General features: G+C 36.9%; 3 protein-coding genes across 3 annotated transcripts in view; 2 read left to right on the top strand and 1 right to left on the bottom strand.

Annotated features, from left to right (window-relative positions):
* The window catches only part of LOC139970053 (uncharacterized), a 491,924-nt gene that overhangs the window by 294,199 nt on the left and 169,726 nt on the right, over nucleotides 1–27,999 (bottom strand). The gene's annotated exons all lie outside the window — the stretch shown is intronic.
* Nucleotides 12–12,075, top strand: LOC139969352 (protein lin-7 homolog C-like). The gene is made up of 6 exons (XM_071974234.1): nucleotides 12–126; nucleotides 6,736–6,777; nucleotides 7,599–7,747; nucleotides 8,556–8,765; nucleotides 9,651–9,819; nucleotides 11,055–12,075. Exons 1-5 carry the CDS (start codon nucleotides 93–95, stop codon nucleotides 9,810–9,812), a joined length of 597 nt encoding a protein of 198 aa, XP_071830335.1. The 5' UTR covers nucleotides 12–92; the 3' UTR covers nucleotides 9,813–9,819; nucleotides 11,055–12,075.
* On the top strand, nucleotides 16,580–26,841 carry LOC139969351 (estradiol 17-beta-dehydrogenase 2-like). Its single transcript, XM_071974233.1, has 5 exons — nucleotides 16,580–16,993; nucleotides 18,997–19,209; nucleotides 19,677–19,859; nucleotides 20,340–20,477; nucleotides 21,831–26,841. Exons 1-5 carry the CDS (start codon nucleotides 16,732–16,734, stop codon nucleotides 22,271–22,273), a joined length of 1,239 nt encoding a protein of 412 aa, XP_071830334.1. The 5' UTR covers nucleotides 16,580–16,731; the 3' UTR covers nucleotides 22,274–26,841.

Raw genomic sequence — 27,999 nt, 5'->3', positions numbered from 1 at the left:
TGTATTTTGGTTTCGATAGCATTTTTCTTCAACCCTAAGTTGAAATCACCTATGACACTAGATTTCCTGTCTTGAATTAAACCAGGTCCAAGATGGCTGCTACTAGCGAATTGACTCTGAGCCGAGGCAAGCAAATTTATTTGACTGGTTTAGGGTGTTGTACTTCATTTATCGATGAATTGCAGTAGAGTTTCACACATTTAGTAAGGTTGATTTGTAGAAGGACGCACGATCTATAGTGTTGGTAGGCCTAGCCTACTGTAACTACGATTAGTGTAGGCTAGGGGAGTAGGGCTAACCTTGCACTTGCAAGTTGTAGGTGTTACTAGTCTCGCAACGAATGTTAACGTTAGACCAGTGCTTATGTCAGTACTACTAGTAGTAATATGTATTGTAATAGAAATACTGTACCATACGTCCTGTGATGATAAAAGCACTGGCATAACCAAAGATATTGTAAATTCGTATAATATTTACCAATAGGCAAGTCTCATTGATTGACCCATATCAACTAGACAACATGATGAAAAACATTGTGAAACATTCTTGAAGTTGTTAATGTTATTAATTATGTTAGGCCATAACTCAAGCCTTGTCAAGGCCTAGGCTAGCTTAACTTTGGTTCTCAAAATCTATAGACTAGCTTGTATGCCATCATCTTGGATTTTCATAAAGATTTTGATGATAACCCCATCAGCAGATTTGCTCCAGTTAAAACGACTGGGTATACTGTAGGTGGTAACATGTTAACTTGGATTCATAAGTGGCTATGGAAAAGGAGTATGGGTGTCAATGGGTAATTTACTGTCTTGGATCAAGAATTGGCTTGGTAATACTACAGTAGGAAACAGAGGGTGGTAATTAAAGGATGTGCTTCTTGTTGGCAGGATGTTAACTTTCTACAGACGAGGTGGTGAAAATACTTTTGGAGTTTCATCTACAGTAAGCATTGTTGTCTTGACCCTGTACCAACATGCCTGGTTAAGGATTGTAAATCTGAAATGATGTCTCTCTTATGATTCAATTGTCAATGGGTCTCTGGCTAGTGGTGTTTTTCCTATCCCATGCCAACAAGCAGTTTTAATACAGTACCGCTCACGTATAACTGGACATGTGTATGCGCACAGAATCGTATAAATACGTATAAACAAGTACAATTGCGTATAAACTCGTTGACAAAAAAATTGCCGCGTAGACATCTCGTATAATCCCTGTACGAGTTAATACGCAGGAAATGCTATTGTGCTCAATGAATAGGGATTAAAGATGCCGAAAGAATTAGTGAGATGTTTGAAACAGCCGTTCCTTACATCGTAGTTTAAGTTGTGATATTCACCTAGCAGTAAAAGGGACGCAGGTAAAGTGTTTGCCGGCATAGAACTTAATTGGTTTTCGTTAAATGGGTTTCTATTCAGTGTTTCTTTTCCTGACTTTTTTTTCAGTTGTATAGGTTTTGTCCCACGGAGTAATAAGTTTACTTTGAATCGTTGGCCAAAATGTGTGTGTCGCAATAGGTTAAGTTTTAACCGCGTAGCCTACAAAGTACCATTCATAATTTGCATATTACCAAAATTTACACTCGGCGTCCAGATGGCGGGAAAATGTAACATCATGTTCAATCTGTTGTGTCGTTCCCATGATGCGATGAACTTGGGCAAGTTGGAATGTCGATGACCTACTTTTGTTCCGTGAACAATGTCAATGGGATTATGTGTGTAAAAATTCAGGTTATTCCATGTGTTATAGAAGTTTTTTGGGAAGCTGTTGTAGAAGTAACTTTTGTATTGAATGTAAAGTACTGTAAGGTAGTATAATTTATAAAAGACGGTTTTCTTCAGGTGGTAAGGAAAAGGGGTGTTTCGGTGAACTCATTCTCTTTGTATAGTATTTGGAAACTTAGAATGACGATGTACAGTGATGTACATGCAGTTTCTATTTCTCTTTAAGTAAGCTCTACTTAGCATTTTTATCCTTTGTGGATCTTTGTTGGAATAAATACAAAATTTATTGTTTGACGCCAGTATTTAACGCTAAGCATTTTTTAAATTGTTGACTGGGCTTCAAAATCCATTTTCCAAAAAGTTGGTTTTCATGAGGGTTTTATAAAAACAAACATACAGCTAGGGTAGAAAAATATTAACTTTACCACATTAACGAGAGTTGTTCTATCCAAGTAAAATACATGTTTCTCGTACTGAGATCTTAAAAAAAAAACGGGCGGCCATTTATCTTCTTTTCATGCGCTGATAATAGTTTGGAGGTTGTGGCAACTTTTACAAAACAATTTTTAAGGATAGTTTAGATTTCTTGTAATCCAAATAGAGACTCGGGAATCAGGAAACATGAGGCCCCATGAGCGGACTTGAAACTTGTTTTGTTTTTAACCGGACCTGCTTCAAAGTTGTTGGGTGGAATTTTTTTTTTTCATTCTGTTGGAACCAACGGTAAATAATATAGAAAATTGACACAAGAAACGCTTAGTAATACTTTATTATTTCTTCAAAATGTTGCCAACTATTCAAAGTAAACTTATCCTCCGTGGGACAAAACCTATACAACTGAAAAAAAAGTCGGGAAAAGAAACACTGAATAGAAACCCATTTAACGAAAACCAATTAAGTTCTATGCCGGCAAACACTTTACCTGCGTCCCTTTTACTGCTAGGTGAATATCACAACTTAAACTACGATGTAAGGAACGGCTGTTTCAAACATCTCACTAATTCCTTCGGCGACTTTAATCCCTATTCGTTGAGCACAATAGCATTTCCTGCATATAAACTCGTACAGGGATTATACGCGATGTCTACGTGGCAATTTTTTTGTCAACGAGTTTATAAGCAATTGTACTTGTTTATACGTTTTTATACGATTCTGTGCGCATACACATGTCCAGTTATACCTGAGCGGTACTGTATTAAAACTGCTTGTTGGCATGGGATAGGAAAAACACCACTAGCCAGAGACCCATTGACAATTGAATCATAAGAGCTTTCCCAAAAAACAGACTGGGGCACATTGTCGTAATTAATATAGTTTCCTTGCTAAAGTTTTGCACTGATTGTATCGATCGTTTGTGCTCCTAGTAGCGCTGTTTTCTTTGTTACTCTTATTCTTATCGGCTTAAGTATATGCTAACTCTGTGGTTGAATATTTTGGAAAGTCATTAATTGGGCTTGATGCGATACTGAGTTTACCGACTCTTTTCTTCATCACAGTTTATTCTAACCCATAGAAGCTCTGCTATGTAAAGCGGCTGCAAAAACCCTACGTTTACAGATTATATGAGATTGTACGTCTTTACGCGCGTATAATCCCTATTCAGGGGCACTAGAGCGAAGCTCTAAGCCGCGTAGACACGGCGTAGACGCCCGGTAGACACCGCGTAGAAAGTTGCGTACAGAAACGTATAACATCGTATAATCGCGTAGATAAATGTAGAGTATACGTCTATGCGGAGTTATACGTGAGCGGTACTGTACCAGTTCTGGGCAGGTCCAAGCTATTGTAGCCCTAGAAGCCAAATTTCAAACTTTACTGAAGCGCCCTAAATGCGGTGTCATGTTAAAGCTGAATTATTGAAGTTTCAGATTTTCATAATTTTTTTTAATTGTTTTGCCTATTCGAACAATTACAGACGGCTAATTTGCATAAATTCAAATTGCAGTGTGACGTACGGGACATTTGGAATCCTATTTCCCTGCCAGCAATATGAACTTATTGAATATAAGTTATTTGGGACATGATACACCCTTCCTTCCAATAATTTTGACATATTATGTTTGGGGTTCATCAATTAAATATGCTAATTAGCTAGTGTCCAAATACTGATGTTCTGTACGTCACAATTTTCAGCACTTTTTTTCAAGTTTTGATATGGACGAACAATTTTTTTTTGGTGATATTCTGTAAAGTTCTAATTAAGAACATTGTGCAACAAAATCCATCCCAAAAAAATTGAAAAAATATTCACAGCAAATCTAATTATCAAAATTAAAAATGTGACGTACGGGACAAAATGTGATGTACGGGACATAGTGTGGGAAAAACATGCATGGGCTCCAATGGGGACCTCTATTGGAAACCTTCCAATGCTTACAAATTTATTTTGTTGAAAGATGGTAGTTGCAACTTATAATCCCTGCATGCCCGAAGAGCACAACATGGCTTCAAAAAAACCATTGACTGATGACCACCAACAGCCCAGGTGTTGTTCAATATACTATCGGGAAGTCAATTGTGTGTGTGTGGGGCATACAGAATCATCTACAATGCTATTCAACATTGACATTGAATGAGGACGACTTCAAGAATGTTGAGTTTGCATTTCAACATTTCGTAGGCCTATTGTGAAGTGTGACTATCATGACTGTGCAACAATGTTCTTGTGTCCTGAACTTAGATAGTAGACATTGAGATTTTTAGTTACAAGTGTAGAGTTTTGCTCGCCCAATTTTTGCAGAGGACAATCACTCATGAGTTTGTTCAATAATCAGTATTAGGTCTATAGAGTTTTCTTTGTTGTACTAGTTTCATAGATGGACATTACATTGACGTTACTGTGGACATTTTGATATGTTTTGAATGGGATGGATCATATTTCAACTTGAGGGTCAATAGTGGGGAGTATGATACAGTGTTGTACAGTATATACCAAAACAGTTTTGCACCAAAACTTTGCATCTTGAATCATTTGTGGTCTAACAAAGCTAGAATTGCTGTTATGACTATTTGGGTGGTAACCAGTATTAGGTCTATAGAGTTTTCTTTGTTGTACTAGTTTCATAGATGGACATTATGTGGACGTTACTGTGGACATTTTGATATGTTTTGAATGGGATGGATCATATTTCAACTTCAGGGTCAATAGTAGGGAGTATGATACAGTATACACCGAGACAGTTTTGCACCAAAACTTGCATCTTGGATCATTTGTGGTCTAACAAAGCTAAAATTGATGTTATGAGTATTTGATGAATGTGTAGAGTAGATTTATACTTTACGCATTCCATGATTTATGTAGTAGAATGACCTCACAAGTATAGTCACTGCTCTTTTCGATCCCAGAAAGAAGGAAATATGGCATGAAATTACCAATGACATTGTTTTGGCATATCCAAATTAATGTTTTTATGTAGAAATCAGCTTGTTATGGTATATTCAGGAATAAAAATATGAGTTTTCATTGTCAATTTTTATTTGGACAAATTGTCCCGTACGTCACATGTCCCGTACGTCACAGGACAATTTTCATTTGTGTAATCACTGAACTGGAATGGCTTCATATTTTTTTCTAATATGTTACAGCTTAGCCCTTGGAAGGTTAGGCTATTCACTAGTTATAACAGCTTGATCATTCCCCTCCTAATTTCAGAGGGATTTCAGCTTTGCTCTTTAGCTAAAAAAACACAAAATTCTCTGGTCCCGTACGTCACACTGTACATTAATTAAGATGGGACCTAATTAAAGCAAGTGTAGGAAATCTTCATGAGTTTGTAATAAAGTAGCAGCAATAACAAATATGAAAACCTGAAAAAGTTTCTGGAAAATAGATTTTTTATAACTTTTAGACACATTTAAGTCTCTGAAATGTCCCGTACGTCACAGTGCAAATAGCTTGGACCTGCCCTTCTAGAAAAGAACAATCAAGATGTTAATGACTTGAGTAATTAAGACCAGTGTCTAACTTACCCTTTTGTATCTAAGGATAAGAAGGGGCTGTTCTTGATAAAGTTGCAGCACATATTGACAATACTAACTGCCTTGATCCTTTCCAGTCTGCATACCATTCAAGTTTTAGCACAGAAGCAGTTCTACTTAGAGTTCAAAATTATATCCTCTAGATGCAATTGACTACAGAAAGTGTGTACTATTGGTTTTACTAGATTTGTCTGCAGCTTTTGACACAGTAGACCTTAGTATTCTACTAAGTAGATAAATTGGGGCTTTATTCCAGCTTCTCTGGAGTCGCTTTGAGTTGGTTAAGATCCTACCTGGAAAGTCGATCACAATTTATCTAAGTAGTGTCCCTCACTAGGTCTAATACTCATGATCTCCACCATGGGGTACCTCAAGTGTCAATTCTTGGTCCTGTTCTCTTTTCTCTATATATCTCTTTGCTAGGAAACAGTTCTTATGATAATTACCTACATATTTTATGCTGATGATATACAACTTTATGTTGCCTTTGATCCAAAAGATCTCAAATTAGCTGAATTTAAGATGGAGCCATGCATTTAGGAAGTCAGGCTATGGATGTCCAATAACTACCTTAAGTTAAACGATGAAAAAAGTAGACCTAATGATATATTGGGATCAAATCAGCTTTCTTTAAGAATTGGTGACAAGGTCATAAACTCTGTTCCGGTAGTCCGCAATCTTGGTTTGTATATGGACACTCACCTTGCTATGGATCAGCAAGTTTACCACATATGTGTAAGTCGACAATGTTTCATATAAGGCGATGTTGAAACTTATTCATGCTGTAATCTCGAGTAGGCTTGATTTATGGCAATTCTCTTCTATTTGGTGTAGCTGCATCCCAACTATCGAGATTGCAAAGGATCAAAAACAAGGCTGCTAGAACAGGTTAACCCCCAACTACAGCTGTTCTTAGATCAAGGCATTCTTTACACATTCCAAATCTGTTTTATGTTTGTCCAACACTTGACCAGTGTCTTGCTCTTAGTATGTAATGCCAACTTTCAATCTGCTTCTTTTCTCTTTTACAATACAGATGTTGGCAGAGCTGTAGAGTTATTACAGAACTTGCAACAAAGTAAGTATTGTCCAACTGCCTTGGCTATTTTTTTACATTTCGTACATACCTACTGTATATGCGTGGAGAGACATTTCAATATTAGACTGTGTATTAAGTTAAGGTTCTTAATTTTCTTGAGCTTGTTCGATCAAACCTTCAAAAATAGCAACCAGAGACACTGAAGACTTAATTACTCTCTGGTTCGTAATTGTGTTAACATGTGTACATGAAACAATATTGTAATGCAAATTAAAACACACAAACATTTTGACAATAGACATTCCCATTACTTTCCCATTAAAGCAAGAAGAGGTACAGTATGGAAACTGAAAGCAGAGCTCCCTTTTATTTTCCGTCATGTTCGGCTTTGTCTTCAATTTATATCCTGATTTATATATTCATCCTCTGCTTTAGCCTTGTTGAATAAGTAGTTTCTTGTAGAGTAACTGAATATGGTTTTTGTGTTCAATGAAGCTATGAAACAGTGTCTCATGCATACAGTAGACCAGAAGATTTTAGTCATATGAGAGGATGTGTCAAGCTAAGTTTGGACAGTTCCTTTCATTTGCATGCAATATTGCATTGACTCAGTAAAGTATAATGACTGCTTTCATGGATACATTAACAGCTAACAATGTTCACCAATTGACACCAGCGTCAAAGCTTTTCTTTCTTTGTCTCATTTGAACAATGAATGGAACTATTTTTAATTTGTGATTATATCCTTACTGTACGGTACTTTACTAACCTTGATATGCTGGTTTGTACTGTAACTCAGCAGATATATGTTGTTGTTGCAATCAGTCAATATACCTGTGGTGTGCCTTTGTTTCTTTCAGATCCAAAACTTCCTGCCCAAAAGCTTGCTGCGCTACAGAAGATCCTTGAGAGTGATTTCTTCAACGCAGTTCGAGAGGTCTACGAACATGTCTATGAAACTGTAGACATTAGTGGAGATGCAGAGGTCCGGGCAAGTGCAACTGCAAAGGTAATATATGATTTCTCTAACTTTTGTGAAAAGTCAAATTGACATATTATCCTGTAACGGCATGGGACTCACGGTACTGTTTGTGATAGAGGGTGGGAAATGCAGATTTTGCCCTTGGGATTAATTTGAAAACTTGTGTACACAATATCTTAAGAAGGGTAACTTGGATCTATCTCATACGTTGTGAGTGGATAGCCCACGTACAGTAAGAGTTCAGGAGAAGTCAAAACTGAAAACCTACATGTGGTATCTCATGAAGGGAAACTTGGATGAGTCACAGATTTGGTATTTGGATGCCTGATAGTGAGTTTATTTAGCTCCTTGCTTTTAGTGGAGGGCAAAGGTCATATGAGGTCAGCAGAGGTCAAAATGTGGAAATCATGATATGTCAAGAAAGGACATTTGATAATTCATATTATGGGAAGACTAATAATGGATAAAAATATGTTATTTTGTGTTGTGGAGGTTAGAAGTCATTTGCAGTCAATAGATGTCACAAGTGGAAATTACAAAAAGTCATTGAAACCTCAATGCAGTTCTGCTTTTCAGTTTTCTTTAAAGAATATCTTCTGGTTCTGAAAAAATGTTGTCAGTTTGCAGATATTTTGGAAAGTTGTTTCTGTTTGACTTCAGCATTATGATGGTTTGATGATATTCAATTTGACATCAGTATTAATTAATATCCTCAAACTGAAACAAAGGCACTCTCACTCACCATATTCATAGTAAGGATATCCTTTGGTAACCCCACAAGGAAGTTATCATGTACAGCAGTTTTTACCATTTTAGGCTGGTTTGTTTCTTTCAGGCAACTGTGGCAGCATTTGCAGCCAGCGAGGGACACGCCCATCCTCGGGTGGTAGAACTACCAAAAACAGATGAAGGACTAGGTTTCAATGTGATGGGGGGCAGAGAACAGAATTCACCCATATACATCTCAAGAATCATTCCAGGAGGGGTGGCACATCGACATGGAGGGCTGAAGAGGGGTGACCAGTTACTGTCAGTGAATGGAGTGGTATGTATCACAGGCCTACCTAGTTGCCTAATGAATGACTATTCTATGCAGTAATACTTCTGAATATTAATAGCAGATGACCCTCGATGAAGCCTGCTTTGTATTTCTTATACTCCTTGCATATTCAGTCATACTGACTGACATAATGACTGGTCACACGTTAATGTCTAGTCAGTCCGGTTCGGACATATGTGATTGAGTAAGTGAAGAACCAGTCATGCTCATAAAGAGGATCAAACATTTCAAAAATAGGTTGTGGAATATTTTACCCTGAATAAACAATGCCATGTCACTCTCATTCATTAATAACAATTATTACATCGGTGGTTGGTGGCAGAGCTGATTGCTAGTTCAAAATGTGTGTCTATATTTCACCTAGGCAGATTGTTCTTTCTGGATATTGAAGCATCTTGGAATAATAATTTTATAATGTAAAATCCGTACCAGTGAATTAATTGGTTGATGCCCACAAGGGAGTGCTACAAATAACAAATCTCTCTGTTCTAGATCTCTCGTTATTCTTGGACAAATTTATCTCACTTGCTCTACATTAGTCTGATATTTAAGTGGAATTTGTTTGAATTGCTGTTAAAGGTGCTTTTTGAGTTGACTTTGATATGTTTTTCTCTTCTGTTTTATTCTATAGTCCTGTACCAATGTATATCATTTAGCTGGACTAATCAATTTCCATTTCAGACAGTGAAATAAAAGTTTGGAAACCTTGCTGAATAAACTATAAAGAAATGCTGCTGTGAAGATGAAATCACTTACGAGCACAGTCTCCAAACAGCTGTGTTAGTCCATCCGTTATTAATAATTAATTAATATTAATATATTAATTATTAATAATAATACAATAGCTGTATACTTTCTTCTTCTTTTCAGTCTGTTGAGGGAGAGCAACATGAGAAAGCTGTGGACTTGCTCAAGTCTGCTTCGGACAAGGTCAAGCTGGTGGTCAGGTACACACCCAAGGTGCTAGAAGAAATGGAATCCAGATTTGACCATCAGAGGGCAGCAAGGAGACGACAGATGCTCCCGGAGTAAATCAAATGTAAATGGCATTCACTGTGTTCATTATATCCTCCCCTGGGTGAGGGGGGTGGGGGAGGGGAGGGGATGACAATCACTGTGTTCATTATATCCTCCCCTGGGTGAGTGGGGAGGGGAAGGAGGGGAGGGGGATGACATTCACTGTGTTCATTATATCCTCCCCTGGGTGAGGGGTGGGGGAGGGGAGGGGGATGACATTCACTGTCTTCATTATATCCTCCCCTGGGTGAGTGTGGTGGGGGAGGGGAGGGGAGGGGGAGGGGAGAGAGGATGACATTCACTGTGTTCATTATATCCTCCCCTGGGTGAGTGGGGTGGGGAGGGGGAGGGGAGATGACATTCACTGTGTTCATTATTACCCCCCTGGGTGAGGGGAGGGGGAGGGTAGGGGAGATGACATTCACTGTGTTCATTATATCCTCCCCTGGGTGAGGGGAGGGGGAGGGAGGGGGATGACATTCACTGTGTTCATTATATCCTCCCCTGGGTGAGTGGGGTGGTGGGAGGGGGAGGGGGAGGGGAGGATGACATTTGGGATTAGTTCCAGAGATATATAACTTGATGAAAGTAAAATATTAAAGCACTCCTAAGTTCAGGATCATTAACAATGCTATCTGCAAGTGTTACAACTGTCACAATGTGAAGCCTGTGTAAATGTTGTCGTTATCAAGCCTAGATGAATGAATTAGCTTGAGTACAATAACATTTTGAAAACAATATAAATTGAAGATAAAAATGAATCCATTTCACCATTACCCTTGCTCACCTTCCACGAATGTACTTTATGAGGAAGGGGAAGGGGAGGTGGGGATATTTTGGAGGATATTAAGGCTTAAATTGGCTGCTGATGGTCATAATTAGAAATTTGACAGCTGGACACTTTAATCCATGTTGAACACACTGCAGACCGTGTCGCCATGTTACTTTATGTTTTGGTAATTGAAACTTTATAAAGTTATCGATGTTTTCTCTAAGTTATGAAATAAGTATTCACAGTCTCCTTATAAGTGGAACTTGACTGGCTTTATGTTTGAAACAGTTTGATATTGACTTTCTGAGATACTAGTCTAGTTAAGATTCTCTTGTTTTGCTTAATTGATATTTTATGTTATTACGTAAAACATGTATTTAATTTCCCATGTTGTCATAGTAACGATGCTGGAGAGAATCATTTCACACATAGCTGTAGTGTTATCAGGTCAGGACTAAATCATGTGTTGTTAATTCTGCTTGCAGGAGGAGTTTCTAATTTACATGACAAGTTGCTTGAAAATGAGTCCCAACATAGAAGATTTTACCTTTTTCGATAATAATAATAATAATGTAGATTTATACAGTGCCCATCTAGGAAAAGAGTAACTGCCCTTGGTGCTTCACAAAGTGGAAAGCATCAACACTGAAATGCACAACAGAAAAATGAGTCTTCAGTAAACCCTTAAACGTTGAAAGATTTGAACAAGTTGGAAGATTGTCTGGTAACTGATTTCAAAGACTTGCGGCAAGTAAGTCAAACTTCTGAATCCGTATACCTTCACACCAGGTTTAGGTACACAGAGGTATGATTTGCTTGTCTAACGTAAGGTGCACACAGGAAGGTAAGATGATAGAAGGTTAGCGAGATACACAGGCTGTTGTAAATCATGAGCACGAAATGCAAGTAGAAGTACTTTGAACTTAACTCGAAAGTCAATAGGGAGCCAGTGAAGATCCTTTAGAAGTGTACTATTTAGAAGTGGGGTACGTTACGTGGTATGACATCTTCTCTTAGCTCCTTTGACTATTTGTGCTGCAGTATTTTGAATATTTTGAAGTTTCTGAATGTGGATTCCAAATGAAAGAGAATTATGGCAAAGCTAGCCGTGGCATAAACTAGAGATGTAGTTTTCAGAATCTTTGTCTCACTGAGAGTGTTTAGTTATTAATAGTTGTTGACATAGTTTGAGAGATTGTTATCTTTCTTGTATCTCAGTATGTGAGCAACATGCAGTAACCGTGTGTGCAGATGTGACTACCCAGCCCTCAGTATGCAGTATCTAACCCACACACAAAACTACTGTGTCAATAGGTGTTATTGGCCCTGAATCTGTTCGAACAAGCCTGTTTTTTCGTACATTTAAGAGCAGCATTAGTCCAGTTATCTTTATTTTTATGTTCCTTTTATGTATTATTACATTATTGTAACCAACAGTTATCATAAGCAGTAATTATTTTAGCAAAATGTATATTGTGTCTGAGTATGAATAAATATGTATACAAACCAATTCTTTATTTATTGTTGTTGCCTGTGCATATGGATTAGCATTTAGCAGGTGCTTCTATTGAAATGGCTTTCTAAATATTCATTTTCTTCCAATGAAGTGATATTTTCAGCTCCCAATTTATGAAAGTAAATGAATGCTAAGTCATTTCTGGTTTAAAAAAAAAGTTTATGAGTACCCGTAGCTTATTCGTGACAAAAGGATTTTCCTTTATGATATATGGGAGATTCCATCTTGCAGTAATTAATATTTGAATATTAACTTTTGAAACAGAACATAATTACTCTTCAAAAGAGGGGCGAAAAACACATTTCCTCAACTTTGTAAGAACAAGTGAAGGCCCCGACTGCCCCAAACTGCCAAATGCCTGCCCTGCCCACCACATTAAAACAGGTAAAGTATGGCCAAGCTTGTCCTATGGAATAATGCTTACCAAGAATGGAAGCACATCTTAAAAAAGTATTGATATTACCAGGGGCGTATCCAGGATTTTCCAATAGGGGGGGCGCCAGGCATGAATGATCGCCGTCCTGGGGGATGGGTCTAAGGGGAGGGGTGTACAATTTTTGCTTTCAAAGAAGGGCTGAAATGCAAAATGGTGTCATATGCATGGGCGGCGATCCGTACTTCCGAGTGGGGGGGGGGGGATATGACCTTGTTGACTATCTAAGCGTAGCGCCACCATGAGTTGGCGCGAAGCGTACAAGAAAATTTTGGGATTAACAAACCCTCTAAATGGCCGGAAACGGCACTTCCCGAGGTTTCCAAGCGGCATATACCCAACTTTAAAATAGGGATGTCATGTCCGAAATATCTCATAATCAGGATCCAAAATACTTTTTTTTTTAATTTCGGGTGTTATTTTGGGAAAATTGCCCCTGTCAATCTTGTTTCAGGCGCAACGTTAGAATGTTCGAGAGCTCTGTTATATTATTCGATGAAGAAAATGGCCTCATGCAGGCTATTATAGGCCTATACACATGCAATACACAATTACACATAGTTACATTCCTAGGTACCGATTGCTAGGGCATCCAGGTGAAACGTGTATTAAGCATTACCCTGGTTACATGAGATTCTCAGCTATTCGAGGGAACATGTACGTGTGTAGGCCTACTATAGGGCCTATATGAATACTATGAGGGTGCATATATGTACTATATCAATACCGTGGGAGCAATAATACATTTTGTTGTTATAGGGCCAATGAAGCCTACAGTCAACTATTTTTGCTTTATAAAGACGCTTTATTTGAAAAGATCGCACTGCGTTTATGGTAGGCGAGAAATGAAGCTAAAAAAGAGCCGTACATTAACGAAGATGCATAAATGTAGGCATGAAAATATTCTTATCCCTGGCATTTGGTGGGGGGGGGGGGGATATGGTGCATTACATACCCTCCACCCATTTTCATGGGGGGATATATCCACCCAGGATCGCCGCCCATGGCCATATGTGATCCATTTTTCGACCTTAATAATAAGCAACATTTCCAGTAAATATGGACACAAAATGCACAATTTAGTATGGCTGGCATGTCATTTAGTGTTTATAGTGATAATACAAACACAATTACCATCTATGTTTCTAAAACTATTATGCCGCCGAACTTCGCCAGAACCTTTTTTGGCAAACAAAAAATAAAGCATACGGGAGGGGGGGGGGGGGGGTTGAGCGATCACCGACATCTCACATAAAGGTCGTCATCAATTTTTTTTTTTTTTTTTTTTTTTTTTTGCTAAACTTTTTTTTTTTTTGTGACGGCCAATAGGGGGGGCGCGCGCCTGTTGCGCCCCCCCTGGATACGCCCCTGATATTACTGAACATTGCAAAGTAACAATAAATTGAAAGTGCAAACAGAGACCATAACATGCACTTGCATATATCTGAAGGTAGCACTGACATACTACCTAGACATACTCTAGTTCAACAGTGGAGTAATACCACGATTACTTTCTTAGCGTTATGTTGGAGCATGGGAACTAGTGAACAAATAGATGGGTTGAACTTTCAGTATTTGGAAATATCCCAGATTGTGACATGACAGAATATAAATTCCAAAAGAAGATAATACCACCCGTTGCTTCTCTCTACAACCATAAAAGCCCAAACCGTAAACCGTCAACTTGTCTAATTAATTACCAACTGTTTGTCTATCTGAAGATTTTATTGAACATTCTATAGAATGCAGACTATTTCAGTCTAACAACTCAATGAGCCAAGGAAGGGGAAATGGGAGGTTCTTTCGGGAGATGTAAATGATAAAAATAAGCAAACGAATGGTGCTTCAATCGCCAATAAATTATTTTCATCAAGACGCTTGAAACCCAGTTTGTGAATTAGTAGGGCTATGAAAATGTTCTCATTCGGCAAACTTCAGTATTATGGAAATACAATTTGGTAAAAGCACTACTTCAATGAAGGGGTATTTGTGTTATCATGTGTTTCTTATACCACACATCGCATTAGCCTTTTTCTTTGATCGAAGCCGCCATTATATGCTTTTCATATTGGTACGTTATCATTATATTTAGTTTACTTGCATGCAAGTTAGGTACCGTAAGTATTTTACTTAATTGCACTGAAAATGGTAGCTGGTTAGCTTCAATAATGGAAGCCTAAGCATCATTCCTTACTACTGACCTACATATCACTGTTGAGACCACCATCTAGAACTCATGATGTGAGATTGACTCTGATTCTGTTGATGAGATGTAATATCCTGCGGTGTAACGATTACATCAAAGAATCACCGCAATTAATTTCACCGCTAGACGCATATTATGTAGGCTGTATTACAAACCTACTGCAGCTTTATGCTGCACTCATCTTGATATAGAATTGGCGCAGTGGATAACTTGAACTTGCATTATAAACTTGAAATCTGGAAAAATGTAGATTAAACGACATCGGCATTAAATTGCTTTCTTGAATCACCGCGTGTTTTGGAACTATTGTGTACTATAGGTCTGCAATATATGCAGTGGCTGTACCAGAAATTTCAAATTGGGAGTTGGGCAAAGCAAACAGTTTGCCGGGGAGAGGACAATTTATTTGGAAGTGCAGAAACGAACCTGTATAATTTACACATACTGTATGATGTGCACATTACGGGAAAATATAGGGGGCTAGTGGTTATGTCATATGGTATCATATACCCCCCCCCCCCCCACGCACATTCCACGCTTTGTCGGTGAACTAGCGCTTAGAAACTTTTGTATTAGGCGCTATATAAATGCTATTTATTATTACTATTTAGCTAAATTTTAATGAATGAAATTGTTTGCATGAAATTCAAAATTGTAACAAAACTTGAATGTCATGCATACACCAGGGTCGTTACATTCACCATATTTTCAAGAGGGTTTTCGATCGATATCGAGACCAACTTGACTCCCTGTGACCTACTACAGTGACAAGCTATACGTTTCGAAAAATAGACCACTTGCAAAAAGCTTGCAAAAACTATACAAATATTTGCTCGAGGGTATTCAGAGATATTCCTTGTTCTTTCGTAGCGAGTTTAAAACACAAAATATATGAGAAAGACATTGAGGTAGATAGCTTTTCTGAAGTGTGTGGGTAGGAAGGGGGGGGGGGTGAAACCAGTCGGATCAATCGATTATGGCGTCACATGGAACGCAGAATGACGTCATTCTACAACACATTCGTCGCTCGGATATCCGTAATGTATTCAAATGAGTTCAATTTATGTGATTGCCATCAAGAGCCTCTGTCACATCAACAGTATTCGTGAGACATCGGACGATATTGTCAGTAGGCCTACTGAACATTCCGAGTGATTTATGATGGTCATTTGTTTCAGTAGAGGCCTGGTAATTAAGTGTGCATGAGTAGGTGGGGAGGGGATAGGGGTCCGGGGGAGGTGAGAGGGATTTTGTGTTATGTTCCCCACAGCTCAACCCCCGTCCCCGACGCGCATGTGAGAGAGAGAGAAATTCAATTTCTATGGAATTTATTTACTTAATCCCTGGTCATGAGTTCCAATGAGATGGCCTCAGCCACCAGAAATTGTTGGCGTAGTTGAATTATCCTAATTCTCCCATAACGGCACTAAGGCACAACAGCACATGTCAGAAAGGCGAATTTAATTTCCGTGGAAGGTATTGCAGGCCGGAAACTGTAGTGATTTCACATAATTCTCTCTTTTTTTTGCTATTTTAACTTTAAGCACATAAATAGCCTACTTATATTAGGCTATTTAGCAGGGAATGTGTAGCATTTAGCGAATATAGCAAATAAAGGAAATTTTGGATGTAATTAAGGCACAGGCACAGGGGGAACTGGGACGAGCATCATGATTGGGGCAAATGCCTCACCCAATCTCTCGGCTTAAGGCCGCTACAACATATGAGAGTGATTTCCCGAATTTGGCACTTCGAACACAAATTCAGAAACGTATAAACGGAAATTATGCAGACTGTGTTTTGCACCTACCACGAGCGCCCTGAAAATTACGTAATCGTGCATCCCTGACAATTTTCGGTTATTTGCCACTAGACATGCAGCCTACAATGCTGATATAGATACGTCTGGGGTTACTCACTGAGCAAAAGTTCACCAAACATTATCCAAGGAGTACAGTAGATTAGGTCTAGTACTAGTAGACTTATAACATCCATCTTTCGGTCAAAATGTCTCTAAAACTCATCCTTTACTCAGCTATTACGATCTTTTTCAACGGTGCAGTTTTGAGAAGATATCTGAAAGACGAATTACTACTGACAGGACCTTACACATTACTCATATTGCTCCCGACCATAACCCAACCAATCTGTCAACTAATATTTGGAGGTTTTTGTGGAATAACATTGTTCGCCATTGCCTCTTATCGTATATACCAACGTCTTCCACAAAGATTCATCGATACCGACGGGAAATATGTATTCATTTCAGGTATTTTGCTCTACCTAGGCTTAGCCTAGGCTATAGGGTAGCTGTTAATAATCATTTGTGTACCCTAGGACTAACACTAACAACAACTATGCCGAGCCGAGGCATTCTTTGTAACTTTGTAAACTCTTAATCTTAGGCCTAGGCCAGCCAAGACGAACTTTGATTTACAGTTATCCAGAGACGGAGCGTTGTTGACAAGAAATGTTGATACACGTTTTAAGCTTAAACTAAGTCTAACAGCAGGTTAAGTATTCACAACAGACTTTGTAGTGTGACCAGAGTACAACGTACAACATTTTTTTTAGGCCTATGACTGAGTACAGGGACCAAAATTATGACATTGTATCAGTTATGCTACACTTTTGGAAATTTAACAGTAGTAACAGAAAGTAAGCAAAACTTGAAGTGTGCTAGCAAATCTCGCAATGCATTTTTTATAAAAGTTAAATCAAACGATACATAAATTTGTAAAGCTACTGAACAGTAGGTCCAAATCATCACTGTCAAGTACGACTACAAGTAGCCTAAAGTTTGTTTGTGTACTGTTACAGTAGTTTACTCATAATCAGTTAGCCTAACATATTACTTGTTTGTGTCAAATGAAAAGTAAGAAACAATATCCCCAACTTTTTCTTTCTAGAATCCTGTTATTGTAGCCTGCTTGTTATATCAGTATTAAATGAAGGACTAGTAACTTAACCAATTCTTTTATATTTTTAGTAGACTGTGCCATAATAGTTACCAGTATGACACCATCATTTGCAAGATATTGCTGTGAAAAAATTACTCAGAATTTCTGTACATTTTTGTCAATTTATGTAAAATGTAGATGTGCATGTTGTAAACATAAATTGCAAAAGCTTCTTGTGTATTTATTAGTAAAATTTTACTAAGGGTAGCATACTCTATGCAGATACTCTGTAGTCAAACAATTTAATGCCCAGTCCAAGCCATTAGTAGCTGGTCTGAAACTTGGTAAATGAATTGTTACCATGTGAAGTATGACTACTATAGCCTACATATGTGCAATCCCTCAGCACTTCAAGTTGGCAAGCTTTGTTGCCAAATAAACAAAACATTTTTGTAATAATCTAGGCAGCTAGTCAAAAGTTGCACATTCATGTATCAAATTTAGTTGAATGGTCTCAGCTTAAGAATTTACACAAAAGCTCTACACATGTGAAAGAATCCACACAATAGAAATCACTATCAATGTAGTTTGTATGAAATTTTTAATTAAAACAATAAACACCACCCTAGAGCTGCATGATTAGGCCTAGTTAGATAGTATAATATTGAGGTGTCATACTGTAATAAAGACTAATAACTATCTTTGTTGTAGAAAATGCCAAGTGACTTTAGACTCTCATTGGTCAATTATTGAAATGTTATAATGAAAAATGTATTCCAACAAATGTGAATTTTTCAAACAGAACATTTGAAATCATATGTATATACTATAGTATTACATGTTTCAAAGAACACTTGCAAGGCTGATCATAGGCTCTGTTGGGGGTAGAGGTGTAAATTTATACAAGATATAGATTACTAAACACCAGCACTTGGGAGACAACATCTTGTGTTTCCTTTACTGTAAATGCAATGTACAGATTGCAGTACAAACAGTGTACAGTTGTTCATTATGTTGTACTGCTATAGACTTAACTGTACATACATCATAACATAATACTTATGGGTTTCCCAAGAGCAGATTAAAGCTATCACACCTCTATCGCCATGGTATGCATCTCAATTTGTTTTATTTAAGTTACCATTTGCAAATTACTTTGGGTGAAGGGTTAGCTCTGTTAAAGACATTATATTCTCTTCACTCAGTTTAGTGCATATAGGTCAGAGGGTCATCATTTATGATTACATTGAGTAGATGTTACAGATACTGTACCTCCATTAGCTGTGCCAGAACAATTACAGACACTATTAATAATAAGCTTGTTTTATAACTATGTATGTCAAAGTACATATTTTTTATTCCCATTGTGCAGGCTGTGATTCTGGCTTTGGGTTTGCCATAGCTAAAGCGTTAGATGAGAAAGGTGTTCATGTGTTTGCTGGATGCTACCTCAAAGGACAGGAGGGGGAGCAGAATCTAGTGAAGGCCTGTAGTGATAGGTTGGTGACAATACAGTTGGATGTGACCAGCGAGGAATCAATAACAAATGCAGTCAAAACTGTCCAGGAGAAGCTCCAAGGAAAAGGTATTTAAGTATCTACAAAGGAGGGCAGGGGAGAGGGAGGGGGGCACAACCTTTGAAGGTAGGAGGGACGTGACGTTGCTTTGAGGTAGAAAATCCAAAAGGTATGTTATCAGACCACTGTTGGCTAAGGAAAACACTAGCAACACAGACACACTAACAATAAGACTGTGAAATGAGTATGAGCAACAGTTAACTGCAATTGAGCATTGTCATTACAGTACAATACTACAGCCATGGTGATTACTACTCTGTAGTATTACAGGCTAAGTTTATACTGACATTCTAGAATAGACGTTTAATCGTTTACCGAGTATTTTGCATTATACAGACATAAGAGGTGGCTGTGGTGCTTTGACATGAAATTATTCTGTGAAGAGGGTATTACTGCCTTCCAGTAAATGAAAAGTCACAGAGTAAGTGCATGATTGAGATTTGACAGACTGTTCTAGTATTCATCTTCCTTTCAGATCTCTGGGCATTGGTGAATAATGCAGGTATCATGTACTTAGGAGAAGCAGAAATCGTTGCTATGACGATCTACAAGAGAGTAATGGCTGTGAATCACTATGGTGTCGTATTACTTACGCAGGCATTCTTACCACTGCTGAGGCGCTCAAAGGGACGAATAGTCACAATGAGCTCAACAGGAAGTGAGCATTTCTTTTATAAAATACAACCAGATAAAGTTATTGTCATGTCTGGTAATACTCTCTGTCAGAGATCATCTTACTAAATGTACAGTGGTTCTATCATTAGGGATATGTATAGAAACAGTAATTGTATTAGGGATATGTATGGAAACAGTAATTCTATTGTTGATATGTATAGAAACAGTAATTCTATAGGGTTATGTATGGAAACAGTAATGCTATTAGGGATATGTATGGAAACAGTAATTCTCTTGGGGATATGTATTGTATTCAAGCATGACACCTATCATGTGGCTGTGTTGACTGGGGTATTAAACTATTTTAATTTTCATTTCTTTGCAAGTCAAAAATTTGGACTTACATGACAATGTTGTGATATTTTGTAGCAACATGTTTCTAGAAAACTTTTTCATCTCCAAGTGTTAAAATAATGTTAATTACATGCAAATCATTAAAATCTCTTCATCTCTCTCCCGCTAGGTGAAGTCGCATTTCCAATGCTGTCAGCTTACTGTGCTAGTAAGGCTGCCTGTACAAGTTTTATGGATGCCCTACGTCTTGAGATGATGAAATGGGATGTGTCTGTTTCTACAATACACCCTTCTGGATATGCTACTAGTGAGTATTAAACTAATTTTGTTTAACTTGTGCAAAGTATACAGTAACTTGGAGAATGTACATATATGGGATGTATCTGTTTCTACAATACACCCTTCTGGATATGCTACTAGTGAGTATTAAACTAATTATGTTTGACTTGTGCAAGGTATAACTTGGAGAATGCACATATATATATGGGATGTGTCTCTTTCAACAATACACCTGTCCGGATATGCTACTAGTGAGTATTAAACTAATTATTTTTAACTTGTGCAAAGTATAACTTGGAGAATACACATACAGTATATGTTGCCATTTACAATGTCATTATATACATGTTGATGACATAATCAACACGTTCACTATCTTCGGTTACAAAAATACTTTTGAAAACTGTATTAAGATCCATGGGAGAAGATGTTATATGCAGTGCAAATATCATTGGCTGATTCTGCTCACAGTTTCAATACCTTGTAATACATTAAAGAGGCCATGACATGAAAAATCCAACTAATCGAGAGTAACTTCCTCTGAATCTATGAGAAAATCTATGTTCAAAACTATTCTCATCACGTTCAAAACCTCAAAGACTAATTACAAATTAATGTTTTGATATTTGCATCCGAAAATAGAACTCTGAAAAATGTGATTTCAAAACAAGGCAACGATGACACAATATTAGGAACACAAGTGCCAAGCCTAGGCACGTACCGGATGCACGACAATCATACCATCACACATACACACACATTTACACTGAGAGAACAACCACTGTATTACGCTATATCGTTAGAAATTTCAAGTTGTATTTACAAGTTTTCAAGTTTTGAGATATGACCATATAAACAGCTAAGGTTAATAAAGTAGAGTGACTGGACTTTATAATCTTATACACAGAAAATAAGGTCTGGTTGTCAGATGCAACACAAACATTAATAAGTAAACAAACACTTTGAAATGATATGTTTGAGAAATGATCTGGGTTGTCATTAGAGGGTGTTCTGTTGTGAAGCAAGAACATGTTTTGGATGAGTTATAATTCAACTATAAGGGGTTAAAATCTTTGACTAAAGTTTTGTACACCTTCAGTGATTTAAATGGTACAAATATCTTTAAGATGAGTGTTTCTTTAGGATTCATGTTTTCACCTTCTTTAGCATTAGAGATTTTGTGGAAACAAAGAGGAAGAACCAAATAAGGAGAAATCCTTCAAAGAAGTCCTGCACAACAAGCCATTGCACTGTTTACTTTCTTTTACAATTTAAAGTATAACCTTAAGTGGTCAGATTCCCTATGCTTGACTGTTGTCTGGGTTTGCTGAATGTTGTATCACCAATGTTCCAGTTTTAGTATAACTTTTTCTTGATACAGATCTAATTCATAAAGAAACATGGGAGCGAAACATCACTGAAATATTGGATGCTGTTAAGCCTGGTTTGCTTGAAGAATATGGCCCCAACTACAAAGCTTGCTACATGAAGAAGGCATCACCATTGTCTTTGCCATCTGATTTGACTCCTGTGGTGACTGCCGTGGATCATGCGCTGCTTGCTAAGAGTCCTCTTCCACAGTACATAGTCGGTTTGTCAGCAGAAATACATATGTTGCTTGCTGCCTGGCTTCCAATTGGTGTCTCTAAATATCTGGTTGGAGTGTTCCTTCTTTCTAAAAGTTCAATCAGTAAAGTGAAGAACTCAAGCAGTGATAAACCAGAAACCCCAAAGAGGGCAGTATCACCAGAATCAGGAAACTTACAAGATGAAGAGAAGATCAAAGAAGAGGTTGAAACATCATCTGAGGGAAATGCAAACTAAACCTGTTAGTTTTTAACATAATATTGTATATAGTGGCAATCAGCTTATCTTGGACTGTTGCCAGGCTGGCAGTCTACATTATGACTATCATCTTATCGCTTCATTGAGAATGCAATCTGGCATTTAATACAAAACCTGGCTGGAACCTGGCTGCAAAATTACCAGAGGTCTACAACATGGATCACATTCTTCAGTTTGGCCATGGGTCTTAAAGCACTGCTGCCTGCATTTTGGATGACAGGCTAGTAACCTGCAGTGTAGCCTATATAGTCTTGTAGCACGGCTGCAGTATACAGTATTACTTGCATTATGGCTAGAGAGCATTATGGCTAGAGAGCATTATGGCTAGAGAGCATTATGGCTAGAGAGCATTATGGCTAGAGAGCATTATGGCTAGAGCACTAGACATAGTGAACGATGCACTTTATAATTATTATCATCTGTCCTCTGTCTGTCCAATAAAAACTAACCACACCTTTTCTTAGCCAACAATATAGGAGGAGAAATGTGGAGAAAATGTGATAATATTATGAAATCTTGCATAAGAAGCCATTGACCAAGGGGAATGTAATTTGTCATTTGTGACTATTTTAAGAAACAGTGGGATAATTTCATTGTGCTTTACTGCAAATGGAATTATCCTATAGTATCTCTCATGGATTTTGATCACAGGAGGTTCTGAAATATCCTTGGCTATTTCAACTGTGGAATCTGTTAAGCCTCACAATTTAATACATCTTCAGAAAAATCAAAACATGTGCTTGAAAATTGCTAGTTTACTGAAGCACGGCAAATTAGCAGATAAAATTATCCTTTAGACACAACGTGTACTTGAACCTCCTGAAGTTAAAGTGGTACACTTTGTTGATTGTGCTAATAGTAGCACACTAGACTGTTTTATGCTAATTTAAATTTTTAATGGTACTTGAAAATAGTAGTATTTTCAAGAATAGATGAGTACACTATACATTTGGAGCTTGCCAAGTTTTTCATCTTTTAAATCTGTAATTATTATTATTCTTACTTTTTTCTTCTTTTTTTAGGGGGGGGGGGGTGAACTCTGATCTATTAATTGTTTAAGAGAGGGGAGGCTTGGCTTATGTTCAATTTTTGGGTGATTTGATATATCATTTTAATTTTTATACACAGCATTGGGAAACTGGTGGGATTGTTTCTGATGTAGGATTCCCAGCTGGGATCCAGTTATAGTCTTAAAACACTGCATAGTAAACTAGATGAACAGTAGACAAATAATGAATGGTTATGAGTGCAATAGTGCAAATATTTCATGAGTTGAGAGACCACTATTTGGAAACCATTCATTATTTGTTTTATACAACATATTATACTAAGATGGGTAAAATGCAACAGATTGTTTTGAACAGACAGGTTTCTCTGCTCTCTTACCATTGTAAAAAGTGCTACCAAAAAGGTATAACCCATGGTTCTATTTCATAGAGTGCAATAGAGCGGATTTTGCATGCAATCGACGAGCAATTGACCAATCAAATGGCCGGAATATAATCAGGTGTTGTATAATATAAACTAAATAACACCTCATAAATCATAATTTGAATGGTTGAAGTGTACTGACTGATTCGTATGTTGGTGCAGAGTATTTTCTCTTGTTTCAAGGATGCCAAATAGTTGGTAAATTAAGCTACTAAATCACTTTACGAACTTAGCAAATTTCATATGCAATTGATGCTAGGCCTGCCTTATCTGTTGCTATGCATGGATCAATATCAGAGACAAACAAGATTTTTTTTCTGGCTATTAAACAATTGACACTGATCAACAAACTGTAAACAATCATATTTTGTCCTCACGTTTTTGCTATGGTGGAACAATAGGTCTCTTTACTGATCTAAACATAACTTCCACCGTTCTGATTTTGTATTATATAAATTAATTGTGTTCCATGATAATGATCTTGAAATTGTTGTACATCATATTGGTAACATTGTTATTTGCAAAAACTGATGAGAAATTGGATAATGCACGTTGATGAATGGGAGTATTTTTTCCATTGTGTTTGAGTAGGGGATCCTCCTTTTCAGAAGCCTAATTGAAAACAACACTGGTATAGAATTTAGATTAATATGTGAATGGCTAAATGGAATCTAAATAAGGACATTTTGAAATAGTCAAGTCCCATGTCAATATCACAACAAGGTACATGTGAAGTTGATGAGGCATTTTTAATGCATACAGTTCAATAATTTCACCTTTCAAGCATATTTGTTTTCATTTCATAAATAATTCTGCACCTTTCATTTGAACTATTTGTACTAATTTGTATGTGTGTACTAACTCTAAATTAAGGTTCATTTATCGTGATATTATGAAATCTTCCTTCTTTTTATCTGTATATGCAGCATGCATTTATTACACTTATTTAACACATTATTCTGTTTGCTCTGTAGTGATTGATATTAGCCAATTATCATAAATAAATTTAAGCTGTTAAATTCATTCTTTCTTAACTTGTATCCAGATAAATCTGTTGGTAATTAAGCTCATCAGGGTCTAGCATTTTTCCATATTTGATTTATTCCTTTTTAATGAATTTTTATTGAATAAAGGAAACCACCAAGTGAGCCATCTTCTTGCTCAATCTGTGTTACTATGACAACACTCTGAGGTAGAGAGACAGAATAATATCAAAACAAAGTAGTTCTTAAAATGGTGTTTGAACTTGATCAAACATCTGATACATCTACATTTCCACAAAATAGTGCTTAAAATGGTGTTTGAACTTGATCAAACATCTGATATCTACATTTCAGCTCTTTTGGCAAAATTGTAGCCATTGAAAGGCTACAGTAGTGTATGTCCCTAATTATGCTAGAAAATCAGATAATGGCCACTACCTGTGATACTCATGATGGGACCAACAATTATGTCCTGTACAAGGGAATGCAACAGATTTTCATTCACAAAAGAAATCTATGATTAATTTAATACTGTGTGTATGTGACACATGCTTGTAAATACAGTTACTCAAAGAAAACACAGTTCGGTGGAGTGTCATACTTGGTATGTAGATAACCCTTGGTGATTAAAAGAACCCCATTGAAATGATAGAGGTCAAAGGTCAACAAAGTTCTAAAACTCTAATAAACATGTTCTGAACTCACATTCCCTTTGTACAGTAGACAGTGATACTCCTTGATACTGCCCTCTAGAGTTGCAGATATATCACAGGTGTGAGTGAGACTTGTGTCAAATTTTATCATTTCTTTATCATTTATACCAAATGGCATAATTTCAAAGCTTGAAAAATGTTATGCAATGTTAACGATGAAATAGATGGTATTTTGTAGATTGTGATAAATTTTACAGCATTAATCCATTTGCTTTTTGATATTTGAAAGTTAATGGAATATTTCACTTCACCATTAACATAATTTGGAATGCCTGTTTATTTGTCCCTTTTTTTTGCAATATTTCATAACTGGTGAACTTGCAAGTAGATTCCAAGAAGTTATTGACATATTGTCTAAGAAACTGGAAACCAAAAAACTGTTTGAGACTTAGAACTTAGAACTATTATTAATTTTTATCAACTAATCTCCTAAAATTTGAATGCAAATATTGTTTTTACATTTTGATTTTTATCTTTACCTTTAGTTTCATTACTTTTCATGGCAATGGTTTTTGTGTTTTATTAATTTTTTTATTATGGTGTAATATATCTTATTGATAGCAATCATAAATGAGAGGAACTTTTTCTAAAAATCCATAGGCTCAATGTCACTAATTGAATCTACTATTTCTCACAAAGGTACTCACTAATAGCTTTTCTATAAAAATGATCTGAAATATGTACTAAGTTGTCTTGAACTTTACTCTAGACATTTGTGAATATATTGCAATTTTTGTTTGCTGTGATATTATGAGATGATTAAAATTGCAAAGGAGAGTTTAGCTGACTGACTTTCAGATGTCTAGTCTCAAGGGGGTTGAACAGGGCATATACTGTTCGTCCAATGTGTTGTATCCTTTTATGTGTGCATTAATATTGATGGGGTAGTGCATTGAATATAAACTATAACCATGAGTTGCTACAAAAACTTCATAATGTAGGTTTTTTTTATTCATATTAAAGCAGTGTTCTGTGTTACTGATGATGGTTCAAGTTTGAGTACTACTTGTTAACTTTCATTGCAATGTGTTTCATGTTTTGAATAATCATGTTTGATTTATAACACATGTGGACAAAAGACAAGAAATGGAAAGGTTTGTATGTGATTAACAGAATTGTAAAGAATGTGCATTGTCAGGCCTATCAAGTGGAATCGCTATTGAGTATTACTTAGTACTCAATAGGTTTGATACAAACATCTGAAATGTCAGCACAAAACACAGTTTTAAAATGATTCAACACTGGTCAAGTTTCTTATTGATCAATCATTGCTATTGCACTGCTTGTATGTAGCTTCCTATCCCAGGTCATGTGACCTGTTTGATTCATGTTCTTAGCATATATGCATAAGACAGGTTCATCTTGCAAAGTTAGCAATATTTTGCTCACATGAATCCTAATAAATTACGACAAAGAAGCATCAGTTCTCATGATTAATTTTTTTTTTTTCATCCAAGAAATCTCACTTTAAATATGACAATAAAACGGGCAAGGGGTGACGGGGAGGTGGGGGGGTGGGGGACTTCTAGTGCTACCTGAGTTGTAAAGTCACACTGAATCGTTTGTTTTTGTTGACGTCCCAATACTCTCATTATTGGTTGGGGCAGCCTTTTTCAACATGGATAACTACATTCATGACAAGATTCGATTAAAAGATAAATATGTAGTAATGAGGAGGCTTTTATGTCAGGGAGAGCCCCTTGCACTTAGTTGTAACAGTTCCCCTATACAATACCAGCGACTACATCCAGCCAATTGAAGAATATCCACTTTTAAAATATTGATTTCTTGGACATATTCACCATTTTCCAATTTGCAGAACATGCGTGTGGAAATTGCTCGAAGATGAATGATATCGTATTTGTATGGATCGAATTGAAGCTTCCGGTAAAATTGACCCATTATTGGTATTTAACATAGTTACAACGATCAATCTGCCGTTAGCATTTATTAAAATATAAAAGAACCTATAGTTTTGTGATGCCTCCCTACCAGTGATTCGAGATTGGAAAATTACATAAAATGAAATGACACGTCACAAAATTGATAATTATGACTAAGTAGCTATATGATAATATTCAGTCATAATGTAGGACTATAATAAAGTCAAGCTGTGTATAATATCTATGTAGCATCGTGCTCGATAATGAATTTATATTTGGTTTCTAACATGCAAACAGCTTTTCTACTGGCCTTACTCATTCAACTAATTTGATCAGAGAGAAATCTCCAGGGTATTTGCTCTAATTTCGTCTTCCACCGAGCTCTGGTTTTGGAGGTGAATGAATCTGTTCATGGCCAATTAAAGTTCCTCTGTTATTATCAGGGCATTGCTTTACAATGGGTCACGTCGCTCAAAATATACTACTATTGTAAATCTTACAGCATCGCAGAGAGGAAATGCATACACCTTCCAAGAAAGACTGTTGTTAACACAATGCCGAAAGCGATTTGCAGCCGACTTTTGTTTATCAATTGCCGACCTAGCTTCGTCACTTTTCATCTTATGCATGTGATGGGACTGTGGTTGGGGGTTTCACCAAGTTTGTCGTGGTTTTCGTGCCCATGCTCTTTATAG

This window comes from Apostichopus japonicus, chromosome 7 (genome assembly GCF_037975245.1).
Source record: "Apostichopus japonicus isolate 1M-3 chromosome 7, ASM3797524v1, whole genome shotgun sequence".
Taxonomy (NCBI): Eukaryota; Metazoa; Echinodermata; class Holothuroidea; order Aspidochirotida; family Stichopodidae; genus Apostichopus; species Apostichopus japonicus.
Note: the sequence above shows the minus strand (reverse complement) of the source record. Positions and strands in the feature narration are given on the sequence as shown.